General features: G+C 43.5%; 1 protein-coding gene and 1 long non-coding RNA gene across 14 annotated transcripts in view; one reads left to right on the top strand and one right to left on the bottom strand.

Moving 5' to 3' along the window:
• The window catches only part of LOC138788179 (uncharacterized), a 69,631-nt gene extending 66,556 nt beyond the window's left edge, over window positions 1-3,075 (top strand). The window contains exons 3-4 of the long non-coding RNA XR_011362562.1: window positions 2,034-2,277; window positions 2,439-3,075. This is a non-coding gene — a long non-coding RNA (uncharacterized lncRNA). The remainder of the gene's footprint in view (window positions 1-2,033; window positions 2,278-2,438) is intronic.
• Window positions 1-26,766, bottom strand: part of PPFIBP2 (PPFIA binding protein 2) — a 138,866-nt gene extending 112,100 nt beyond the window's left edge. For 4 of the 13 annotated variants that reach the window (XM_069965802.1, XM_069965795.1, XM_069965800.1 and 1 more), the window contains exons 1-3: window positions 26,460-26,765; window positions 10,838-10,920; window positions 3,747-3,955 (exon numbers count right to left, since the gene is read on the bottom strand). In XM_069965802.1, coding sequence (XP_069821903.1) covers window positions 3,747-3,955; window positions 10,838-10,901 — 273 coding nt within the window. In that variant the 5' untranslated portion in view covers window positions 10,902-10,920; window positions 26,460-26,765. Of the gene's footprint in view, window positions 1-3,746; window positions 3,956-10,837; window positions 10,921-26,379; window positions 26,399-26,459 lie in introns of those variants that run through there. The other 9 variants (XM_069965799.1, XM_069965801.1, XM_069965804.1 and 6 more) reach the window with 5 other exon arrangements.
• Between the last annotated feature and the right edge of the window lie 485 nt (window positions 26,767-27,251).

Raw genomic sequence — 27,251 nt, 5'->3', positions numbered from 1 at the left:
TTATATATACAGAAAAAGAACCGAATCCCAGAGTCACTGCTATCCCTTATAAATAGATATTTACTGTTGTAATTCACTTCAGTATTTACAACTGACTTGACAATGAGGGTGACCAGGAGGTCACAAGCACGGTGGTCAGTCCATCCCTTCACATAGGAGCACATAGAGATTTTTAAAAAGTTTTAAGACTTTAAACAGACTCCAGGACTGATAGGAAGATGGTGATTTCCAAGTGATTTTTATAGTTCTTAGATAATCAGAGGTGAAGTAGCCATTATGAATCTAATTAAAGGGGCTTTTAAAATTAATGGCCACACAATAGGCCAATAATACTAGATTGGTAGGGAGCGGCAGCTGGCAACCCCGTGATCAGCTGTTTGAGGCTATTTGTACATCATAGCTCGGAGTAAACAAACCCAAACTGTCTGGTTTTTCCCATAGCAACCAATCCCAGATCAGCTTTCATGCTGTATAGTATGTGCTCGGCTCCATAGGAATGAATAGAGCTGCAGGTCATGCGCCGCAATTGCGTCTCTATTCATAACAGAGTCGGCAGGGCCTGACAGAGGTAGGACCCCCTACTTTTCCTCTATGCTGTGGATAGGGGAAAAGGTAATTTTCCTGGAATACCTCTTTAAGGCTCTTTTACATGGACAATTAGTGGCAATGAGCATTCCTAGAAACACCCAATCGGCTGATAGCTTGTGTAAGAGTTCTAGAGTATTTAAATGGCCATATAAATGATTGCTGCTGGGCGATTGGTTGTGCATTGTAAAGGCACTGCAAGCGAGCATGTCGGCGTGTGTTTGGGGCCGTGCTTGGCTAAATATCTTTATTTAGCCATAGTTGGACCTATTATTAATGGTTAGATTGATAGATCCTCAATCTGGATAATCCCTTTAAGGACATATTTATCATATAAAATTCTCATGCAGCTACTATTGGGCTCTTGGAGCTGAGTCCTAGTGATCCCATCCCATTAGGTGACATGAACAGATTCAGGACAGCTGCATTTTGGAAAATGACACAAATTTTGTCCTGAATTACAAAACTTTGCATTGCTTTGGGACCCCCTCCCTTCTATGTATGTCAGTGTCTCTGGGTACCCTGCTGTATGTTACTGTTATTACTGTATGTTGAATGTCATGTTACCTAATGCCAGAGCCCAAACTACTTGGGTAGTCTCCACAGAAACATATATGGGAGCATTGGAGCCAAATAATATGTGGTCATTTATCACAATCCTTATGGAAAGATATAACACATGCCCATCCTGCTCTTCAGTCAAGTACACAGATGTGGTGTTCTATATTCTCAGCAATGGTGGGTATAACAGACTTTATGCCCCTACCTAACTTACTTCTATAGCCTGTCCGATTGACAGATTACATAGGTAAAAATTGGTTGATATTAAAAAACAAACTTCTATAAGCTCCTGGAGAGTATGGCTGACTGCTGGTGATGATGATGGAAATGCTGCTAGTTGTTACCATGTAGGTAATGGCTCATGCACATGGCAAACACAGTCCTTGTTTGGTGGTATACAGAGCCCTACCTGTCCACATTATGGATCTCTGGGCATTCAGTGTGCTGCCATATGTTACTTCTGTAAAATATCATATTCCCTATGTGTGCAACATAGAAAGCAATATAGACACATGGAAGCACAATGGGTCTAGAAGGAACTAGGGGTGCTAAATTACAGATCCATACAACATGGTCACATGCATGAGACCTAAGATTGACCCCATCCTGAATCATCAGGTGGTATTCTCCTCAACATGTATATACTGTATAATAAGCTGTCTATATAGACTGTAGTTGTAATAATAACAGTGGTAGAGGAAGAGATAATAGCAGTAAGTTGCAGCGCTGGATTTGTATTCAGATAAAGTGAAAGTTGAGTGTTGCAATAGAACAATTACACAGCAAGACACTGGCATTAGATTTACACAAGTTATACAGCATAATCCTTCATACACTAACAATAGGATGTAATATTTATTACCTTTTAATATCTTCTTATTTTGCAGTGAATTATGGGACTGACTTCCTGCTCTGCATACGGCGTCCCTTTACAGACATTCCTCCAGGCAAATAGAAGCAAGCAGAGCATGTATCTGCTATCTAGCACTGAGTCAGCGTCCTATCCCACAGTATGCAGGAACAGCGGCATTCTTACAGGCCATGTGTTCCCTTCTGGCCTATCCCTTGCTGCATTTCTGTTGTATGTCCTGTTGAACATTGACCACAAACATCTCAAATAGAGGAACTAAGGTAAGCCAGGTTTATGTGTCACCAACACCTGAGTAACGCCATAAGGAACAGAACTTGGCTACCAGCTGAGAATACAAACGTATACATACATGTGCCTAATATAAGTATATATACGCATTGATCTGCCATAGCATAACTATCACCTGTCTTATATTGTGTAGGTCCTCTTATGCTGGCAAAACAGGTCTATTGACTACATAGGACCTCTGAAGGTGTCCTGTGGTATCTGGCACCAAGACAATAGCAGCAGGTCCTTGGATCGAACTTGTTTTTCCTGCACATCTCAAACATAATGACTCAGATTGAGACCTTGGGAATTTGGAGGCCAAGTCAACATCATAAACTCTTTGTTCCTCAAACATTCCAGAACAATTTTGCAGTGTGTCAGGACACATTATTCTGCCATTAGGGAATACTGGTACCACAAAGGGGTCTACTTGGTCTGTGCAATGTTAGGTAGGTAGTAGAGATGAGTGCACCTTGAGCATGCTTGAGTAGAATTGCTCATCTCTAGTAGGTAGTATGTGTTAAAGGAGAAGGCCAGCGAAAATTTTTATTAAAGTATTGTATTGCCCCCCAAAAGTTATACAAATTACCAATATACACTTATTACGGGAAAAGCACATAAAGTGCTTTTTTCCCTGCACTTACTATGGCATCATGGCTTCACTTTCTGGATAACATGATGATGTCACGACTCCCAAAGCATTAATACCAGGACCCAAGACCTTCCAGCAAAATATTAACCAGATTATCCACTGCAAGCTTCTTCCCATAGGGTAGCCTGGAGCCATCTCTTCATCAGGTAAATGATGCACAAGTACCTGGCCGCCCACATGATGTAAAAGAAACCATCAATCATCAGACCAGGCCGCCTACTTCAATTGGTTCCTGGTCCAAGTCTGATGCTCATTTGCCCTTTTTAGCCACAGTTACAGCATGGACTCTCAGACCAGTCTGTGGCTACTCAGTTCCATACACAGAAAGTTGCAATGCCCTTTCTATCATAGCCAGCATTATTTGAGCTGTGAAGTTGCTCTTCCATGAAATTAGACCAATTGAGGTAGTCTTTGTTCCCCAAATCCATCAATGAACCTCTCACGCCCATGAACTCACTACTTTTCAATATCACTACTGGGCAATATCTATACTGTAAAAAGAGGAATGTTATTCTAAAAAATATACATGACATGAACCAAGCTTTTAGTTCAGAGCCCTAATATTCAAGTTTGACGAAAGGCCAAAATGTTGGGGCTATCTATATAGCACATATTGGTGCCATACTATGTTATATTCCCTTAAAGGGGCCACTGATGGCCGCTATCCACATATCAATTGTTTAGTGGCTTTTTGAGGGTTCCATGTTAAAAGGCTCTATTAGCATTTAATAATATTCAAGTATTAACATTGACTGGTATATGATACATCATAGATCCTGACCTAACAATAGTAACATGTAACATACTCACCATATTACTCTCCAGCCACGCCATGACGTAGGACGCTGTTGCGTTAGGAATCTGTTTCCGTAATGCTTCCCTTTCCTGAGAGTTTTCCACCATTTCCAGCGATATCTTTAATTCTTCTATCAGATGCAAGATTGTTATAGTCCCGAAATATTCTGATGGAACTGGTGATCCCACTTCAAAGACCCCAAACTCTGTGACTGCCTTTGTGCCTAGTTCCAATAAAGATAGAGAATTAAAGACGGCTCTTTTGTGCATGTATTAGCACATTATAAACAAACAAAAAAAAACCAGTTATATTTCTGTAGATAGCATGAAGAAACAGCATGGATAAATAACCATATAAATGCTAAATCATTCAGTTACTGTACAGAAATAAGTAAAGCAAGGACTGGTGTTACTGCTCTGGGTAATAATTTATTTGCTATCTGCTATAGAAGCTCATGAAACCGCTCATATAGGGCAGAGAAGTGAGAGAAAGTGGTGCCATACCAAGCAAAAATTAAAAATTCCTAATTTTGGCACTGGCAGTCATCTGCATTGGGAACATGGTAATCCATGTTTGACAAGCATTGAGTAGACTGGGGGGGGGGGGGTTACATTGATTCCACCATCTAAGGACCTACACTACATACAACTGGATCCAAGGTAAGGTGTTTTGGTTCCAGGCTCTGTCACAAATCTACAGTGTTGCGACATTGTTGTCACTCATCTAAAATGCATTTACAAGTACTGTAGTATGTGCACTAATGACAAGATGACAAAATTTTTCCTTAAAGAGTCACTGTCGTATTTTTTTTTTTTTGGCAGAAATCAATAGTCCAGGCGATTTTAAGAAACTTTGTAATTGGGTTTATTAGCCAAATCTGCCATTATCTGCATGTAAAAAGCCTTTTCCCAGGTCCCCCCCTCCTTCCTCTTTTTCATCCACTCTGAAAAATCTGAAAATTGTGACTTGTTGCAGGAGACGTACCCTGTCTGTTCTAGGGAGAGGGGAGGGGGGAGGAGGAAGGAGGGAGTTAGCCGGCAGCAGAAAGCAGATAACAGAGGATTACAGGCAGGGAGCTGGGTGACAGCTGTAATCCGAGCTCAGACAGGTCACTGGTGACTGTCACAAGAGATATCCCGTGAGGGATTTGTAGATTAACTCTTTGTTGTCCTGTTTTGGTCTTTTCTTTAGCTCTCTCCATAGGAGAACAATGAAGACAGGGGGGAGAGCTTCAAACTGCTTTTTCAAGATAAAAATGCATTTTTCGGATAATAAACCCAATTACAAAGTTTCTTAAAATCGCCTGGACTATTGATTTCTGCAAAAAAAAATTTCACGACAGTGACACTTTAAACTTCTTTAGAAGAAAATGGTAGTTAACATTGTTTCAATAGATACGTTGACTTTAAAGAAAGCCACATAAATCAGTGAGTCATATGTAATGGAATTTTTTGCCGCATCAATGCGTAGGATGGGCCGGAGACTTAAAGATTGTCACATATTTTTTTACGAACTGAAGTGCTGTGATAATAGCAAAGGGACTACGCTACTCTGCAGATTTTCTCTGTGTGATGTCCTATTTGATATTTTTATGAGGAATTTCCTGTTTCCTCTCTCCACCACAAGGTGTCCCCACAACCTTAGAGAGTTAATCAGCAAATAAAAAGTGCAAATATGTACAGTGTGCTGTAAAAACAAAATGACTATGCAATATGAACACTAAGAACATGAAAATATAAAGAAACTAAATTATAGTAAAATTGCTAATAAAAGTTGCCAAAACGTCCATAACGACTTTCAGTTAACAGTTCCCAGTAACAGTCACTGTTATAAGTTGGGAAGGGGACAACACTATGGATCACTATGGATGATAAGGTTATGTCTTTTTTTCTTGTTCTGAGAAACTTGTGATTAGTTGACAACATGTTCACACATGTTCACTGGAAGAGTTGCCTAATCAATTAATATCTTCTTGCTTTTCAGCTGTATGGCATAATATTTGTGATCTGATGTTACATCATTTCTATTGTGTAACAATAAAAGTTGGGAAAATAATTAGTTGAAATGTTTTGGGCCTTATGAACTGTACTGTAATGGTCTAAAGGTCTAGATTTTGTGCTCCGCTCCTAATAAAGAAGAACTAAGGTGTGGGCATGATCCTCAAGGGCGGGGCTAGAAGAGACCATATACCTATCACCCAAACCTATTCTTGACATGTATCCCATCCCTAGGCCCTTCCTAGCTGAATTTTGTGCCGAAAGCACAGGAATGGCCCTGTTATTTTTTTACATGTAATGTCTACATATACTGCGCCGCCTGCTGGACCCTTCAGGTATAGAATGGGTTATGACATCACTTTTTTAGAGAAGTTGAAGCCTGCCTGATCTACTAAATTGAGGGAAATAGCACTATATGTGCATTTCTCATAAGTAGTATACATTTGTATACTAACTTTGTTTATGTAATAACTAGAGATGAGCGAATCGGGTTCGGGTTCGAGTCGATCCGAACCCGAATGTTCAGTATTTGATTAGCTGGGGCTGCTTAACCTGGATAAAGCTCTTAGGGTGTCTGGAAAACATGGATACAGCCAATGACTATATCCATGATTTCCACATAGCCTTAGGGCTTTATCCAACTTCAGCAGCCACCGCTAATCAAATGCCAAAAGTTCGGGTTCGGATGGACTCGAGCATGCTCAAGGTTCGCTCATCTCTAGTAATAACATATAAAAAATAGATTTTGGTCAGAGTTGTCACAAATATTTATGTCATGTTATACCAAGAATGCTGCATCAGGTTTCTGAACTAACATCAATTCAAAGACAATAAAACTTTTACATTGCTTATATGGGAACTAATTATAGGTGTATGCTTCAAGCTCATTCTGTTGTTTTATTGTTTCTTAAAGTTTATTTATTACACTACTACTCTGGTATTTTAAGTTTATACTATACAGTATATGTGTTTCTTTAGGCAGTTTTCTGTAGAGATGGAGAAACATACAGTAAGTTTAGTTTAGATAATCATGGGCCATGAAAGCTCGCCCCAGGACCAGCCCCGAAACTCGACCTCTTGTGTTAGGTCCTATCCCCTTTATAAGAGACTGCTGTCAACTATGAATAAGCAGTCTCAAAAAACATTTATCATTATTATTTCTTCTAACTGCAAGACATTTTCTTTGCTTCTATTATTGAGAGGACAAGACTTTCGATTGGCTAACACATTTTTCACTGTTAGGGCCTGTTCACACTCAGCTTGGAACTCCTGACCGCAAATGTGGCACCTACACCCGCATGCTATATCTTTCAATATCCCTTGAGCGCCTCCGTCCTCCGCTCCTCTTCGCTCAAAGAATTGACATGTCAATTCTGCAGGTGGGGTTCCGAGCGGAATTTCTGCGCCGATTCTGTAGTGTGAACGGGCCCTTATTCACTGTTTTTCCTTTTTTTTTACCAGCTGAAGAGAAGCAGGATTCGACTAACCCACCAGAATATGGGTATTCCCAGGCTTTCGTATGGTAATAAGCCCAAAGGTTTTAGCAGAAGCCAGACCCACCTGCAGAGGCAAATCCATTATTATTAGGGTCTATCCCTTATGGGACCATCCACAAATAACCTGTTAGGTCTTGTTGATGATATTTCCTATGTGTATAATGTTAGCAACAAAGGTTATAAATATAATGTATCTAAATCTGGATGTGCACATGTTCTGTATAGATGGAGAGTAGGACCTAAAAAAAGTGGTTATTGTCAAAACTTTTTATTTAGTTTTTATTTTTTGTATTGATGGGCTCAAGGAACCCCAGATTATTACAATAAGATTCTGCAATATTTGTACCAATAATCAAGTGAAAGGACACGTGACAAGCTGGCACCTCTCTTCTTACTAATGGGGGATGCAGGAGCCTTTAACAGTAGCATGACAGGCGCTGCAGGCGACGCTGAGGCTGTCACATCCACTCAACTTCTCTATGCGAATCAAATTATTCTGATTATACGTCTTGACTTGAAGGAACCGCTTTAAATGGGAATGTAAAGAAGCAAAATGAATTGGCAAAGATTTCTCATATTGATCTAAATGTAGCCCCTGTAATGTAGATTACTTTATTTCTCTATAAAGGGGGATTCCTTATATATCGGTCCATCAGAGATCGTCTTGGAGATGCAGAAACAGAATGCGTTATGTTCAAATGTACGTACTTGTTTGTTACTTTGTAGGAAATACCGTATAGATTGCGCTTATTTTAGGACCCTGATCTGGAGCATCCTGTCTCTAATGTTATATTCAGATATATTTAGGTATTTCCTCTTTTCATATTCCATTACCAGGAAACCACAGTCATGACTATTTAGGAAAATTTAACTTCTTGCCTTTTTTATTGAAATAACTGAACATCTTTTTCAATTAAATGTAGAAGTTTATATTCCCACACAGTATTTTTGTACAGTATTTTGCAACCAAACCCAGTAGTGCATTGAAAACACAGAAAGTCTATGTTCACACACTGTTGAAATGTAGTGGATGGCCGCCATTTAATGGGAAATAACGGCCATTGTTTTAAAATAATGTCAATTATTTGCCATGAAGTGGCGGCCATCAACAGTCTATGAACATAGCCTTTGTGTGTTATCCATTCCTGGTTTGGTTGCAAAATACTGCCCAAAATACTGAGCAAAAATACTTTGTGAGAACATAGACTTAAAGGGAATTTACATATGTCTCCTTGTCCTGTCCCCCTGTTCTATACTTTCCCACTCCCCCAGCGCTGCCGCTGTCAGATTTTCCAGTCCCCGCTGAGGACCTTTTCAGTCTCTTGCAGAACATTTTGCTCCTGCTTAGCAGAAGTATGGGGAAAAGGACAGCAGCAAGGACTAGAAGATATGTAAACAGTGGGGAAAATGTAGTGTACCATGCTTTTGTGTCCAGCAAGCCAAACATATACCAAAGTTAAAGCGCTATTCCAGCTAAATAAAATTATTATTTTTTGACTGCCAGCAGTAAGAAATGACAAAGTGCCTCTGCTGCCACTAATGTTGGAATTAGCCGACGTCTTCTGTTATGCTCAGCCAATCGCTTCTGAGGAGCTGACGACGCGCTGGAGTAGGGCAGACATGAGCGAGGGCTGGAGCAGATGTTCACAAGTAGATTATGCTTGGTCTATTGAACCTCATGTATAATAAAAAATATAATAATATTAATATTTATTTGTATAGGGCCAAAAGATTCTGCAGCGCAGATTCCGCAATGGTTATGGCACTTCCATACCAAAGTATACTGTACATTAGAATATATGTTTGACAACAACTCCATGTATACACATGGCCTATAGCAAAAACATCATATCAGTAGTCACTTAATTTATCAATTCTCATATAAATCTGGTGTGTATTGTCAGAAGACACAACGATTGGGGAACAGATAAAAGAAAATGTACTTTCTATCTCTGTCATTTCACTGCTGTATTTGCTCACAGCAGTGTCAATGTTTATTTAGGGAACGCACATGGGGCAGGGGGGAGGTGAAGGTTACAGGTTTCCATGAATAATTACTGGTTAATTCATTTCTAGAACAGCTCGGACCTTGCTGATCTGGCAGCTCCTGTTAATGTGTAGTTGAAGTCATACCACCAACTGGCTTCCAGTTATGATTAGTGAACCTCACGCAGGCATAGCCAGCCATCCTGTAAAATTCCACAGTAAATGAAGCTGTACACTGCAAATTCTAAAGGAAGCAGAACTTTGCTTGTTATTACTGGGATCTTACCATGCAAAACTTGCAGTTTCACACAGTGGTGACAGATTGATACTTCAAGGGGTTTTCCATGAAGTTCTAAATATTGTACATGTTATGTCATCCTCTTTTTCTTATAGATTGTAAGTTCTTGTAAGCAGGGCCCTCACCTACTGTATCTAGTTTGAACTGATAGTTTATTACTATGTAAAGTATGATTTCATCTGTATATGTTCCCTCTGTCTGTGTATGCTAAATTTGATGGTGCTATAATAATTATTGTCAGATGGTGCAACTGATAGGAACTAGGACAATATTGATATCTGAATCCGCTACCTAACATTTGACATACATATACATCAAATGTCAGGTCCAGGTGTGTACAGTGGGTTTAGGAGCTAAGCTCACTCCATTACTAGTGGGTGCCAGCTAACGCCCGCTGTCGGTGTCTGGCAGTGGACTTCACTCATATCCTACAAAACATGAATGAAAGAATAAATGAATCAAACAAAGAGTCTATTGTATCCCAAAATAGTACTATTAAAAAGTACTGTGAAAAAAAAAAACAACTCACATACTGTAGCTCCATAGAGAAAAAAAAAATCTTATAAGGTATAAGAATATCACAATGAAATTCTGAATTTGGAATAAAGCACCCAACAGAATTGTAAAACACAACACATTATGTTGTAAAATGAAAAATGTCATTAAAAAGTACGAATTGTCCTCCAAAAATGTTTAAATTGAAAATATAAAACTGGGTCTAAAGGTCCCATTACATGGGCCAATTATCGGTTAGATAAGGTTACCTAGGAATGCTCAATCCAAAAAATTTATGTAACATAAAAGGGACGAGTGATGAGATAAAGAACAAGAAATAAATAATAGTGCACTAGAAGTAAGCGCAACTCAAGCATGCTCAAGTTTGATCGTTTGATATTTGGCGTTTAAATATCGGTGGCTGAAGAAAAAATTTGTTAACAATTTGAAAGCCAGAATTAGGACATTTAGACCACATCCATAAGACCGCCACAGAACTTCCACTGCATACTGTAGCTAGTTTTCATTGGGACACATAGCAAGTGTACTGGGTCCCATGAATTTTCTTGTGGCTGAAGGTGCAATGCTGCCTCTGGTCATAAGAGAGACCAGCAGGGCTGGAAGCCAATGACTTCTTGCTCTATCAGTCAAAGCACCGCAGCATTTCACTGAGCGTTCTTCTGGAATGGGCTTAGTCAATGGGACCCATGGCAGAGGAGTGGTCTGCCTTTATGGTAGCTACATGAGTCCTGGTAGGCCAGTCCAACCTTGGAAACTGCACATTGGAACATCAACTTTAAACAACAGGTGGATCTATTAAAAATCAACATTACCTGCTATGATGTCATCCATTTGCTCTAAGGCGGCCTCAAGCATATGACTGGCATCTGAAGCCATGTTTGCTGTAGTCTGTCACCTGCATTATGAAAAAAATATAGCATTTAGAGAGGTCTTAAGCTTTCCCTGTGTGGTTTATGTAAAAATTATGATCAGATCGCATGTACTAGTAATGTCCATCAACTTGTTACAGAAGATAGCCCTAAGCCGATAAGCCAAGAGATATTATTTTATAACCTGATTATGTCACACTGGACTCTTACTGCTATGTAAAAGTTGAGCAGGAATGACATGTGTTGCCAGGTTATTATTACTGTGTTCTCCTGTTAAAGGGAAACTCCAGGCAATATGTTATTTTTAACCTGTCTTCCCGCCAACTAATGGTACAACAGGATGTCTGTTTCCCGAACCACACAGCAGGGTGCCAGCTCAAATGTAAAACATGACAAATGGGAAGGTGCCATGCCAATATGATAATACTGACAGCCTTATAACTAGTATAAATTACACAAGTCTTGTGTGTAAAACATTAAAGGGGTATTCCCATCTCAGCTAATATAGTTAAAGCGTAACTGTCATTTCAGGGTCATTTTTTTGAAAACATTAAATATCAACAGTTCAAGCAATTTTAAGAAACTCTGTAATAGGTTTTATAAACCAAAAGAGTTTCCTTCCGGACTGAAAAAGCAATCTCCCAGCCTCCCCCTCACTTCAGAAGCAGCAGGATTTCTGTGTCCATTATGTGGCTATGGAGAGGGGAGGGGCTGTTAGGAGTGACTGAGCATGGAGCAGTCCTGCACAGCACAACACCCTGCAATCTTTTCTCAGTAAGTTCATAGATAAGCACTGACCTTTCTGACCCCAGAATCCTGCGGTTTAGGTGCCCAGAGAGTCTACAAACAGCTGACCTTCATGTCACCTCTTCCTGCTCCCTCATCTCCCTCAGCCCCTCCCCCCTTCATAGGCTTACAATGGAGAGAGCAGAACCCGTCTTCACTGGCTTCTCTGTAATGAAGACGTGTTTGCCTGATAATGCACAGATAAGAAGTCAGGGGGGAGGCTGGGAGATTGCTTCTTGAGTACAGAAGGAGGCTTTTTTGACTGATAAAACCTATTACAGAGTTTCTTAAAATCGCTTATACTACTGATTTCTGCAATAGAAAAAAACATGACAGTTACGCTTTAAGCTTGCAGGACCCATCACATTAAATATTTTTGCAAATACACTCATTTAGCAATCTTGTCTCCTTCTCCCGATATGCTGCTCTTTCCCTGCCATTGTTGACAGCCAAGTTACAGACCTCCACTCTACTCTAAAAGCAGTGTTCTAGCTATTTTTCCGGGGGGAAATGATAGTGAAACCTATGCCAGCTCTGAGCATTTATTCGCATGAACTGGCTCCATGCACATGGGATTTATGTAGAGCTCCGGAGCTGCAGGGACATTTGTAAGCCCGGCGTAAAAAACGCTAGACTAATAAATGTCCCTCATAGTATACACTCTGGCTGGGACCCCTTGTGGCCACAATGAAAACTGACAAGTCACTTTTGTGTGGCTGCTTTTCATTGAATAGTGGCTGCAAAACACTGACAGTGTAAACAAACGGAGACTGCGGCTCTAGCTGCACTTTCCATTGTGTACAATGGTGAAATGGGAATGCGGGTGCACACGGATGCGCCCGCATCCCAAGTCAATAGAAATTAAGTTTATCCTGACTGGTACTGCAGTACCGGCCGGCATAAACTTTACTGACACCGGCCATTCTGCGACCCAGCTGGGTCACAGAACGCCTGGTGTTAAACATTGTGTGAACGTGGCTTTAGAGTGCTAAAAAGCCATACTAGCAAGTGATTGACACAGCCATTCAATGGCTAGAGTGGTGAGGTACTATAACCTTTTTATTGTATAACATGGGCTGGTACTATTTTCTTGTTGTCAATAAGTTTTTAAGGTTATCTTGGAGTATCTCATTGTGAATAAAACCTAGTCACTAGTCGCCCCTTCTCTTTGGCGTAAGCCTCCTGTACACCCCGCACGCCCGATGGGCAGGCTGGCCGAGCTTGCAGGGTGGTGATAAAGCGGGGAGGAGGCGTGGCGCCTCATTTATTATGATTTACGCCTGCTCGCAGGTGTAAATCATGATCAAAATCTACACCTGCCGGAAGCAGGTGTAGATTTTGTACGCCGAATGCAGATTCGGGCGCCCGGCTGGATTCACTAAGAGGCGTGTGCCTCTTAGTGAATCCTGCCGGGGAAAAGGGGGCGGGGCCTAACATAAGACTGGCGTACTTGTACGCCGGTCTTCGTAAATCCTCTCCACTATGTTCATACACGTAATTATATGTCAGTATATGTGAGTCTGTAAAGTAAGACTCATGCTAGTGGACCTAAAGGATGCCAACGTTGAAAATATGTAACTTAATATAACGCCAATTACTCTTAATCCCTCTGCCTTTACTATTTGCCATCTGTTGAGCAGATATTCATGATATATTGGTTGGAATGCTTCTTTAGTTGTATGTGTCAACAGTGTGTCAGTCAAGGTGATTGCCACTATTTTATTGAGAAGATAATTAAAATGAGTATCATGACTGAGACCACCACATGTCTTGTAGACCCTATATCTCGGTTTCTAGATCCCTTTGAATATTACCTGCAAACAGTAAAATATTGCAGTCACTTGATGCCTAAAGTTTCAGATTTCACATGGAATTTAGCTTGGGAGATAGAAAAAATTAAATTCCATTTTACAAGCTTTATGTCTTCAGGCTGGATTTGTGTCGAAACTATTTAAGACCAAAGATTATGATACTAATGCTATCATACCGAAACAATGAAGCTGTAATGATAAAATTAACACATTCAGTGAACGTCTGTCAGATCATGAATAGTCGCACCAGCAAGCTAGTCCGCCAGATGATTAGATCCTTACGTGAACCTGCTCTACAAATAGCACAAAGCAGATGGACTTCTAATTGTAAGCGTGAACGAAACAAAACCGAGCTCATTTACACAATTAGTGCTAAGCAATGATGGGAATACAGGTGGCTACATTCTATATAGCCTTTCAGTATCAACAAACTATAGACTGGTTGGCAGTAATTACATGTCCCCCTTTGGTAAAACCTCCTTGATGATAAATGAATGAATACTAGTGCATTAGGATATCTTATTGGTTCGCCAAAAAATTGCTCTTTTCTTCTAGAATAAGGAATAACCAACAGGAATGCTGGGAATGTCAAGCTTCTTGCAATGTATTGGTTTCTTATATAACACTAACATATTCTTCAGCTCTGTACAAAAATTACATTAGTCTGTCTCTGATTAGGCTCACAATCTAAATTTCCTTATTTTAGGAACATATCTAGGCCAATTACATAAGATGCCAATTTACCTATCAGCATGTTTTTGGAGCATGGAAGAAAACAAAAGAACCTTGGGGAACTCCATGTTACCATCGTAAGAACATACACACTTTATGTAGCTGTTGTGCTTGGTTGGATTTGAGCCCAATGCCCCAGTGCATCAGGGCTACCACTAAACCATTATTCACTACCCTCATTAATAGGCTGGAATATTTATCCTAGATAAAGACTTGCTAGCTGTAAGGTTATTGACCACTGCAAAAGAGGGCCATACATTTCACGTAGTGGTAATAACAGGAGAAATATGGAATTGCATACCCATTTAAATTAATGGGACTCCAATGTGCTTGGGTTAACAGGAGGACTCCCAATCAGACACCTCCTCTGATGTCACTTACACTTTAAGGCGATGTTCACACAACGTATTCTTTCAATAAATAATGGCAGTTGTTGCAGTTTGACACACCGGCCCCTATTTATTGAAAGTGTCAAATTACAGTGTGTTCTATGGAATCCCACTCTGTATACACTCCGACCGAGATTCTATGCAGCCGCACTCAAAACTGACATGTCAATTTTGTGCGGCCACTGTTCATTGAATAGAGGCCGCATGAAATTGACTGTGCAGACAATATAAAGTGCGGCTCTGGCAGTACTTTACGTTGTCTGCTATAGTTAATTGGAGTGTAAGCGCACCCGAATGTGCCCACATTACAATTCGTGATTGAAGTGATGTTCATCCGGCCAGTAGTGCAGAATAGGCTGGGGTGAACTTCCCAGACAGCAGCGTTTTGTGACATGGCTGTGTCACAGAACGGCCGCTGTCTTACAGTGTGTGAACTTGTCTGATAGAGGATATTGCCTGGAACTGTGCTAATAGGACAAACCCTTTAAAGGAGTTCTCCCACCATTAGAAGTTATCTTCTATCATCAGAATAGGGAATAACGCTCTGCCTGCTGGGATCCCTCACAATCTTGAAAATGGGGACATGAGTCTCCAATCAGTACGGAGCTGTGTTTACTTGTGTGCACCACTGCTTCATTCCATCTTTATGGAAGCCAAGAACACTGTGGTCATTCGTGTGGCCAGAGCCTAGCCAGAAACCTCAGTACAATAAGTCATTTAAACCTGGTAACAAACAGAAGCAATAGAGAGAATTCATTCACCAATGGGAAAAATTAAGTGACCCCCGAGATCCATTTTCAGTTGGAAACATTTAGGTTAGTGTTAGCTCCATGTTGCAGATTAGCATTGCCTAGAACAAACATGTAAGTACAGAGAAGTCTACAATCACCAGGCTGGATGAGATGTCCTTTGAGCTCCTTTACAGACTCTATAATATGACGTTTTGCAGGATCCGCCCTCCAACAATTATCAATGTCATTTAAAATTACCAAAGTAACAGAATAATCCAGGATTACTCATTCAGTCAAGGCCCTCACTATTAAAGTCTAAGGCCAGATTCATATCAGCATACTGTAATGTGGGGCCAAGTTTGCACCGGCATTATGTTCACAAGTCCTCTCTGACCGCGGATCTAGTGACATGAAATGACAGCATCCTAGTGATCTTTGATGCTAACGGTCCAGGTCAATAGACCCTCGGTCAGGACGGGACGTGACAAAGCCCCATTACAGATCTAACACCTTCTCGATCTGTTCTTGTACCTAAATGACAGCCATTATTTGGGTGTAAAATGACGGCCTTAAAAAAAAACAGCCATCAAAAAAACAAAAATGACATTGTGTGGTTGTGGCCATAGTGGGTACTCTATACTACACAGTCAGACTGCTATTATAGGGGACCCTCCACACTATACAACTAGACTGCTGTTATAGGGGGCACTTCAGACTTCCCAACCACAATGCAGTTATTGGGGGGCCCTCCAGACGACATAGCCAGATTGCTATTATTGGGGTGCTCCAGACTGCATAGCTACAATGCTATCATAGGTGGTGCTCTAAACTACACAGAAAGACTGTTGTTATAGGGGGCACTCCAGACTACACAACTAGACTTGTTATAGGGGGCACTCCAGACTACACAACTAGACTGTTGTTATAGGGGGCACTCCAGACTACACAACTAGACTTGTTATAGGGGGAACTCCAGACTACACAACTAGACTTGTTATAGGGGGCACTCCAGATTCCACAACTAGACTGTTGTTATAGGGGGCACTCCAGACTACACAACTAGACTTGTTATAGGGGGAACTCCAGACTACACAACTAGACTTGTTATAGGGGGCACTCCAGATTACACAACTAGACTGTTGTTATAGGGGGCACTCCAGACTACACAACTAGACTTGTTATAGGGGGCACTCCAGATTACACAACTAGACTGTTGTTATAGGGAGCACTCCAGACTACACAACTAGACTATTGTTATAGGGGGGACTCCAGACTACACAACTAGACTTGTTATAGGGGGCACTCCAGACTACACAACTAGACTTGTTATAGGGGGCACTCCAGACTACACAACCAGACTGTTGTTATAGGGGGCACTCCAGACTACACAACTAGACTATTGTTATAGGGGGAACTCCAGACTACACAACTAGACTTGTTATAGGGGGAACTCCAGACTACACAACTAGACTTGTTATAGGGGGCACTCCAGACTACACAACCAGACTGTTGTTATAGGGGGCACTCCAGACTACACAACTAGACTTGTTATAGGGGGCACTCCAGACTACACAACTAGACTTGTTATAGGGGGCACTCCAGACTACACAACTAGACTATTGTTATAGGGGGCACTCCAGACTACACAACTAGACTTGTTATAGGGGGCACTCCAGATTACACAACTAGACTGTTGTTATAGGGGGCACTCCAGATTACACAACTAGACTATTGTTATAGGGGGCACTCCAGATTACACAACTAGACTTGTTATAGGGGGCACTCCAGATTACACAACTAGACTGTTGTTATAGGGAGCACTCCAGACTACACAACTAGACTGTTGTTATAGGGAGCACTCCAGATTACACAACTAGACTTGTTATAGGGGGAACTCCAGACTACACAACTAGACTTGTTATAGGGGGCACTCCAGATTACACAACTAGACTGTTGTTATAGGGGGCACTCCAGACTACACAACTAGACTGTTGTTATAGGGGGCACTCCAGACTACACAACTAGACTTGTTATAGGGGGCACTCCAGATTACACAACTAGACTGTTGTTATAGGGAGCACTCCAGACTACACAACTAGACTGTTATTATAGGGGGCACTCCAGACTACACAACTAGACTGTTGTTATAGGGGGCACTCCAGACTACACAACTAGACTGTTGTTATAGGGGGCACTCCAGACTACACAACTAGACTTGTTATAGGGGGCACTCCAGATTACACAACTAGACTGTTGTTATAGGGAGCACTCCAGACTACACAACTAGACTGTTGTTATAGGGGGCACTCCAGACTACACAACTAGACTGTTGTTATAGGGGGCACGCCAGACTACACAACTAGACTTGTTATAGGGGGCACGCCAGACTACACAACTAGACTGTTGTTATAGGGGGCACTCCAGACTACACAACTAGACTGTTGTTATAGGGGGCACTCCAGATTACACAACTAGACTGTTGTTATAGGGGGCACTCCAGACTACACAACTAGACTGTTGTTATAGGGGGCACTCCAGATTACACAACTAGACTGTTGTTATAGGGAGCACTCCAGACTACACAACTAGACTGTTGCTATAGGGGGCACTCCAGACTACACAACTAGACTGTTGTTATAGGGGGCACGCCAGACTACACAACTAGATTGTTGTTATAGGGGGCACTCCAGACTACACAACTAGACTGTTGTTATAGGGGGCACGCCAGACTACACAACTAGACTGTTGTTATAGGGGGCACGCCAGACTACACAACTAGACTGTTGTTATAGGGGGCACTCCAGACTACACAACTAGACTGTTGTTATAGGGGGCACTCCAGATTACACAACTAGACTGTTGTTATAGGGGGCACTCCAGACTACACAACTAGACTGTTGTTATAGGGGGCACTCCAGACTACACAACTAGACTGTTAATATAGGAACAGCCCAGACCACATAGCCAAACTGTTATTACCCAGACTACAAAGCCAGACTCCTCTTATGGAGGCACTCCAGGCTACATAACCAGACTGTTGTTATAGGGGGCACTCCAGACTACACAACCAGACTGTTGTTATAGGGGGCACTCCAGACTACACAACTAGACTTGTTATAGGGGGCACTCCAGATTACACAACTAGACTGTTGATATAGGGGGCACTCCAGACTACACAACTAGACTGTTGTTATAGGGGGCACTCCAGACTACACAACTAGACTTGTTATAGGGGGCACTCCAGATTACACAACTACACTGTTGTTATAGGGGGAACTCCAGACTACACAACTAGACTTGTTATAGGGGGCACTCCAGATTACACAACTAGACTGTTGTTATAGGGAGCACTCCAGACTACACAACTAGACTGTTGTTATAGGGAGCACTCCAGACTACACAACTAGACTTGTTATAGGGGGAACTCCAGACTACACAACTAGACTTGTTATAGGGGGCACTCCAGATTACACAACTAGACTGTTGTTATAGGGAGCACTCCAGATTACACAACTAGACTGTTGTTATAGGGGGCACTCCAGACTACACAACTAGACTGTTGTTATAGGGGGCACTCCAGACTACACAACTAGACTTGTTATAGGGGGCACTCCAGATTACACAACTACACTGTTGTTATAGGGGGAACTCCAGACTACACAACTAGACTTGTTATAGGGGGCACTCCAGATTACACAACTAGACTGTTGTTATAGGGAGCACTCCAGACTACACAACTAGACTGTTGTTATAGGGAGCACTCCAGACTACACAACTAGACTTGTTATAGGGGGAACTCCAGACTAGACAACTAGACTTGTTATAGGGGGCACTCCAGATTACACAACTAGACTGTTGTTATAGGGAGCACTCCAGATTACTCAACTAGACTGTTGTTATAGGGGGCACTCCAGACTACACAACTAGACTGTTGTTATAGGGGGCACTCCAGACTACACAACTAGACTTGTTATAGGGGGAACTCCAGACTACACAACCAGACTTGTTATAGGGGGCACTCCAGATTACACAACTAGACTGTTGTTATAGGGAGCACTCCAGACTACACAACTAGACTGTTGTTATAGGGAGCACTCCAGATTACACAACTAGACTTGTTATAGGGGGCACTCCAGATTACACAACTAGACTGTTGTTATAGGGGGCACTCCAGACTACACAACTAGACTTGTTATAGGGGGCACTCCAGATTACACAACTAGACTGTTGTTATAGGGAGCACTCCAGACTACACAACTAGACTGTTGTTATAGGGGCACTCCAGATTACACAACTAGACTTGTTATAGGGGGCACTCCAGATTACACAACTAGACTGTTGTTATAGGGGGCACTCCAGACTACACAACTAGACTGTTGTTATAGGGGGCACTCCAGACTACACAACTAGACTGTTGTTATAGGGGGCATTCCAGACTACACAACTAGACTGTTGTTATAGGGGGCACGCCAGACTACACAACTAGACTGTTGTTATAGGGGGCACGCCAGACTACACAACTAGATTGTTGTTATAGGGGGCACTCCAGACTACACAACTAGACTGTTAATATAGGAACAGCCCAGACCACATAGCCAAACTGTTATTACCCAGACTACAAAGCCAGACTCCTGTTACGGGGGCCCTTCAGACTACATAGACAGTCTTCTGTTACAGGGGCCTTTCAGACTACAGAGACAGTCTTTTGTAATGGGGGAACCCCAGACTACAAATCCAGACTCCTGTAATGGGGCACTCCAGACCACACAGCCAGAGTGAGGTTATAGGGGCGCTCCATACTATATAACCAGACTCCTGTTATGGGGGAACTCCAGATGACATAGCCAGACTGCTGCAATGGGGGCACTCTAGACCACACAGACAGACTGAGGGTATAGGGGCACTCCAGACTACATAGCCAGACTCCTGTTATGGAGGCACTCCAGACTAGATAGCAAGGCTCCTGTTATGGGGGCACTCCAGACTACACAGCCAAACTCCTGTTATGGAGGCACTCCAGACTACATAGCCAGACTCCTCTTATGGAGGCACTCCAGACTGCAAAGCCAGATTCCTGTTACTGGGGCCCATCAGAATACATAGACAGTCTTCTGTAATGGGGGCACCCCAGACTACAAAGCCAGACTCCTGTAATGGGGCACTCCAGGCCCCACAGCCAGAGTGAGGTTATAGGGGCACTCCATACTATATAACGAGACTCCTGTTATGAGGGAACTCCAGATGACATAGCCAGACTGCTGCAATGGGGGCACACTAGACCATACAGCCAGACTGAGGTTATAGGGGAACTCCAGACTACATAGCCAAACTCCTGTTATGGAGGCACTCCAGGCTACATGGGGGGACACTCCAGACTACATAGCAAACTCCTGTTATGGAGGTACTCCAGACTACATAGCCAGACTCCGGTTATGGAGGCACTCCAGACTACATAGCCAGACTCCTGTTATGGAGGCACTCCAGACTAAAAAGCCTGACTTCTGTTATGGAGGCACTACAGACTACATAGCCAGACTCCTGTTATGGAGGCACTCCAGACTAAAAAGCCTGACTTCTGTTATGGAGGCACTCCAGACTACATAGTCAGACTCCTGTTATGTGGGCACTTCAGACTACATAGCCAAACTCCTGTTATGGAGGCACTCCAGGCTACATGGGGGGGGGGCACTCCAGACTACATAGCCAGACTCCTGTTATGGAGGCACTCCAGACTACATAGCCATACTCCTGTTATGGAGGCACTCCAGACTACATAACTGGACTCCTGTTATGGAGGCACTCCAGACTACACAGTCAGACTCCTGTTCTGTTATGGGGGCACTCCAGACTACATAGCCAGACTCCTGTTATGGAGGCTCTCCAGGCTACATGGGGGGGGGGGCACTCCAGACTACATAGCCAGAATCCTGTTATGGAGGCACTCCAGACTACATAGCCAGACTCCTGTTATGGAGGCACTCCAGGCTACATAGCCAGACTCCTGTTATGGAGGCACTCCAGACTAAAAAGCCTGACTTTTGTTATGGAGGCACTACAGACTACAGAGCCAGACTCCTGTTATGGAGGCACTCCAGACTACATAGCCAGACTCCTGTTATGGAGGCAATCCAGACTACATAGTCAGACTCCTGTTATGGGGGACTTCAGACTACATAGCCAAACTCCTGTTATGGAGGCACTCCAGGCTACATGGGAGGGGGGGCACTCCAGACTACATAGCCAGACTCCTGTTATGGAGGCACTCCAGACTAAATAGCCATACTCCTGTTATGGCTGTACTCCAGACTACATAACTAGACTCCTGTTATGGAGGTACTCCAGAATACATAGCCAGACTCCTGTTATGGAGGCACTCCAGACTACATAGCCATACTCCTGTTATGGCTGTACTCCAGACGACTACATAACTAGACTCCTGTTATGGAGGCACTCCAGACTACATAGCTAGACTCCTGTTATGGAGGCACTCCAGACTACATAACTAGACTCCTGTTATGGAGGCACTCCAGACTACACAGTCAGACTCCTGTTCTGTTATGGGGGCACTCCAGACTACATAGCCAAACTCCTGTTATGGAGGCTCTACAGGCTACATGGGGGGGGGGGGGGCACTCCAGACTACATAGCCAGACTCCTGTTATGGAGGTACTCCAAACTACATAGCCAGACTCCTGTTATGGAGGCACTCTAGACTACATAGCCAGACTCCTGTTATGGTGGCACTCCAGACTACATAGCCAGACTCCTGTTATGAGGCACTCCAGACTACATAGCCAGACTCCTGTTATAGAGGCACTCCAGACTACATAGCCAGACTCCTGTTATGGAGGTACTCCAGACTACATAGCCAGAATCCTGTTATGGAGGTACTCCAGACTACATAGCCAGACTCCTGTTATGGAGGTACTCCAGACTACATAGCCAGACTCCTGTTATGGAGGCACTCCAGACTACATAGCCAGACTCCTGTTATGGAGGCAATCCAGACTACATAGCCAGACTCCTGTTATGGAGGTACTCCAGACTACATAGCCATACTCCTGTTATGGAGGTACTCCAGACTAAAAAGCCTGACTTCTGTTATGGAGGCACTCCAGACTACATAGCCAGACTCCTGTTATGGAGTCACTCCAGGCTACATAGCCAGACTCTTGTTATGAGGCACTCCAGACTACATAGCCAGACTCTTGTTATGGAGGCACTCCAGACTACATAGCCAGACACCTGTTATGGAGGCACTCCAGACTACATAGCCAGACACCTGTTATGGAGGCACTCCAGACTAGATAGCCAGACTCCTGTTATGGAGGCACTCCAGACTACATAGTCAGACGCCTGTTATGGAGTCACTCCAGGCTACATAGCCAGACTCTTGTTATGAGGCACTCCAGACTACATAGCCAGACTCTTGTTATGGAGGCACTCCAGACTACATAGCCAGACACCTGTTATGGAGGCACTCCAGACTACATAGCCAGACACCTGTTATGGAGGCACTCCAGACTAGATAGCCAGACTCCTGTTATGGAGGCACTCCAGACTACATAGCCAGACTCCTGTTATGGAGGCACTCCAGACTACATAGTCAGACTCCTGTTATGGAGGCACTCCAGACTACATAGTCAGACTCCTGTTATGGAGGCACTACAGACTACATAGTCAGAATCCTGTTATGGAGGTACTCCAGACTACATAGCCAGACACATGTTATGGAGGCACTCCAGACTACATAGCCAGAGTCCTGTTATGGAGGCACTCCAGACTACATAGCAAAACACCTGTTATGGAGGCACTCCAGACTACATAGCCAGACTCCTGTTATGGAGGCAATCCAGACTACATAGTCAGACTCCTGTTATGGAGGCACTCCAGGCTACATGGGGGGCACTCCAGACTACATAGCCAGACTCCTGTTATGGAGGCACTCCAGACTACATAGCCAGACTCCTGTTATGGAGGCACTCCAGACTACATAGCCAGACTCCTGTTATGGAGGCACTCCAGACTACATAGCCAGACTCTTGTTATGGAGGCACTCCAGACTACATAGCCAGACTCCTGTTATGGAGGCACTCCAGACTACATAGCCAGACTCCTGTTATGGAGGCACTCCAGACTACATAGCCAGACTCCTGTTATGGAGGCACTCCAGACTACATAGCCAGACTCCTGTTATGGAGGCACTCCAGACTACATAGCCAGACTCCTGTTATGAAGGCAATCCAGACTACATAGTCAGACGCCTGTTATGGAGTCACTCCAGGCTACATAGCCAGACTCTTGTTATGAGGCACTCCAGACTACATAGCCAGACTCTTGTTATGGAGGCACTCCAGACTACATAGCCAGACACCTGTTATGGAGGCACTCCAGACTACATAGCCAGACACCTGTTATGGAGGCACTCCAGACTAGATAGCCAGACTCCTGTTATGGAGGCACTCCAGACTACATAGCCAGACTCCTGTTATGGAGGCACTCCAGACTACATAGCCAGAATCCTGTTATGGAGGTACTCCAGACTACATAGCCAGACACCTGTTATGGAGGCACTCCAGACTACATAGCCAGAGTCCTGTTATGGAGGCACTCCAGACTACATAGCAAAACACCTGTTATGGAGGCACTCCAGACTACATAGCCAGACTCCTGTTATGGAGGCAATCCAGACTACATAGCAAAACACCTGTTATGGAGGCACTCCAGACTACATAGCCAGACTCCTGTTATGGAGGCAATCCAGACTACATAGTCAGACTCCTGTTATGGAGGCACTCCAGGCTACATGGGGGGCACTCCAGACTACATAGCCAGACTCCTGTTATGGAGGCACTCCAGACTACATAGCCAGACTCCTGTTATGGAGGCAATCCAGACTACATAGTCAGACGCCTGTTATGGAGTCATTCCAGGCTACATAGCCAGACTCTTGTTATGAGGCACTCCAGACTACATAGCCAGACTCTTGTTATGGAGGCACTCCAGACTACATAGCCAGACACCTGTTATGGAGGCACTCCAGACTACATAGCCAGACACCTGTTATGGAGGCACTCCAGACTAGATAGCCAGACTCCTGTTATGGAGGCACTCCAGACTACATAGCCAGACTCCTGTTATGGAGGCACTCCAGACTACATAGTCAGACTCCTGTTATGGAGGCACTCCAGACTACATAGTCAGACTCCTGTTATGGAGGCACTACAGACTACATAGTCAGAATCCTGTTATGGAGGTACTCCAGACTACATAGCCAGACACCTGTTATGGAGGCACTCCAGACTACATAGCCAGAGTCCTGTTATGGAGGCACTCCAGACTACATAGCAAAACACCTGTTATGGAGGCACTCCAGACTACATAGCCAGACTCCTGTTATGGAGGCAATCCAGACTACATAGTCAGACTCCTGTTATGGAGGCACTCCAGGCTACATGGGGGGCACTCCAGACTACATAGCCAGACTCCTGTTATGGAGGCACTCCAGACTACATAGCCAGACTCCTGTTATGGGGCACTCCAGACTACATAGCCAGACTCCTGTTATGGATGTACTCCAGACTACACAGCCAGACTCCTGTTATGGAGGTACTCCAGACTACATAGCCAGACTCCTGTTATGGAGGCACTCCAGACTACATAGCCAGACTCCTGTTATGGAGCCAATCCAGACTACATAGTCAGACTCCTGTTATGGAGGCACTCCAGACTACATAGCCAGACTCCTGTTATGGAGCCAATCCAGACTACATAGTCAGACTCCTGTTATGGAGGCAATCCAGACTACATAGTCAGACTCCTGTTATGGAGGCACTCCAGGCTACATGGGGGGCACTCCAGACTACATAGCCAGACTCCTGTTATGGAGGCACTCCAGACTACATAGCCAGACTCCTGTTATGGGGCACTCCAGACTACATAGCCAGACTCCTGTTATGGAGGTACTCCAGACTACATAGCCAGACTCCTGTTATGGAGGTACTCCAGACTACATAGCCAGACTCCTGTTATGGAGGCACTCCAGACTACATAGCCAGACTCCTGTTATGGAGCCAATCCAGACTACATAGTCAGACTCCTGTTATGGAGGCACTCCAGACTACATAGCCATACTCCTGTTATGGAGCCAATCCAGGCTACATAGTCAGACTCCTATTATGGAGGCACTCCAGGCTACATGGGGGGGCACTCCAGACTACATAGCCAGACTCCTGTTATGGAGGTACTCCAGACTACATAGCCAGACTCCTGTTATGGAGGCACTCCAGACTACATAACACTCTCATGGCTATAATCCATAGTTGAAAATGTTCTCCTCGCTGTACGCCTAGCTTTCACCATGACACAATGCCTCCAGCTAATGAATCTATATGAACCTTGCAAAGAAGTAATGGATAAGTGATTCACAGCGCTCAGGGTGTATATGCCTGCGTACATCACAAGACATGGTACCGGCCCAACTCCTTACCTTGCCCTACCAGTTCTGTCAGTTACAGCTCTTCTCAGCTCTTTGGCACTCCTCACTATTTTGCAAACGCATTTTAACATGAATGAAACACAGCCAACACAACCTATAGCAGGGGTAGGGAACCTTGGCTCTCCAGCTGTTGCAAAGCTACAACTCCCATCATGCCTAGACAGCCAAAGCTTCAGCTTTGGCTGTCCAGGCATGATGGGAGTTGTGGTTTTGCAACGGCTGGAGAGCCGAGGTTCATCATTACCTCTGGTCTATAGAAATACATAGGACCCCCCTGTCCCTTACATCTAGATAGCTTTGCATAGTACTGCACAATAACTAAAGCCTGTACAAGAAACTTCTGGCTACAAAGTGGCTAAAGAGATGTGTGACTACCAAAGTCTGAAACAGGCATTCAGTTCTTGTATGGGTGTATGTGCTTGTATGTGGGTGTATGTGCTTGTGTATAAAGAAAGCTGATCTGTAATACACATATATAGCAGTGCAGAGTGATAGAAGGGTGTTCTTGTGCCTTTAAACAAATCCTCAAGGTTATTACCTTGCACAAAGAGTCAAATGACACATTCAGCTCTGCTACATCTTAAGTGCAATCCTAGGCAAGTCCTCCAGACGACCTACCTTCCTCCTCTTGTCCCTCTGTATTCGGTATTCCCGGTGGCGGTATAACGTGTGGACGTCGTCCCTGTAATCACATCACACTGCTTACTTTGAAGCTAATGACAAGCCTTGGGAGAGGGATCACCACACCAAAAGCACATGCTCGCAATAATGCTGAACACTGCCCAGGAAAAACAAGAACATCTACAATTCGATTACTACAAATCTTCAAGTTCAGCCTCCTCTCCTGCTGACTAACAAGGAAGTGCACCGAGACATCTCCCGCACGCTTCACTTCTGTGCTCAGCTCCATCTTCAACAATTCCAAGTTCAAAGAGTTAGTTTAAAGGGACCTCGCTGTTTTTTTTTCCCATCAGGCTGACATGATGTATTGGATTTCAGAGTAGGTTATTTGTGTGCCTTACCAAACGGCAAGTGCAAGAAGGAGTGACTCTATTACATAAGGATATATGTGTAAACAAGCAGAGGTGGACACATGACAATACACCTTAAAGGGGTTGTTCACTTTATAGTAAAATAGTTCAGTATACAGCATAATTAAGTGTACTCACTGTATATACTGACAGCAGCTCCCTGTGTACCTCATATACCATATTATATGCCTATGGTGGACACTGGGGAGAGGGGCATGGTCACATGCTCCTCCATGTCAGCCATCTTATGGACAGCACCACCACGGAGCAGGACAGCCCAGCCTGGGGGAGGAGAGTCTGATATTAGCTCTATGAGGTACACAGGAAGCTGCTGTCAGTATATACAGTGAGTGCACTTAATAATGCTGTATACTGAACT

Source organism: Dendropsophus ebraccatus, chromosome 4 (genome assembly GCF_027789765.1).
Source record: "Dendropsophus ebraccatus isolate aDenEbr1 chromosome 4, aDenEbr1.pat, whole genome shotgun sequence".
NCBI classification, from domain to species: domain Eukaryota; kingdom Metazoa; phylum Chordata; class Amphibia; order Anura; family Hylidae; genus Dendropsophus; species Dendropsophus ebraccatus.
The sequence above is the reverse complement of the archived record's forward strand: the minus strand, read 5'-3'. Positions and strand labels throughout refer to the sequence as shown.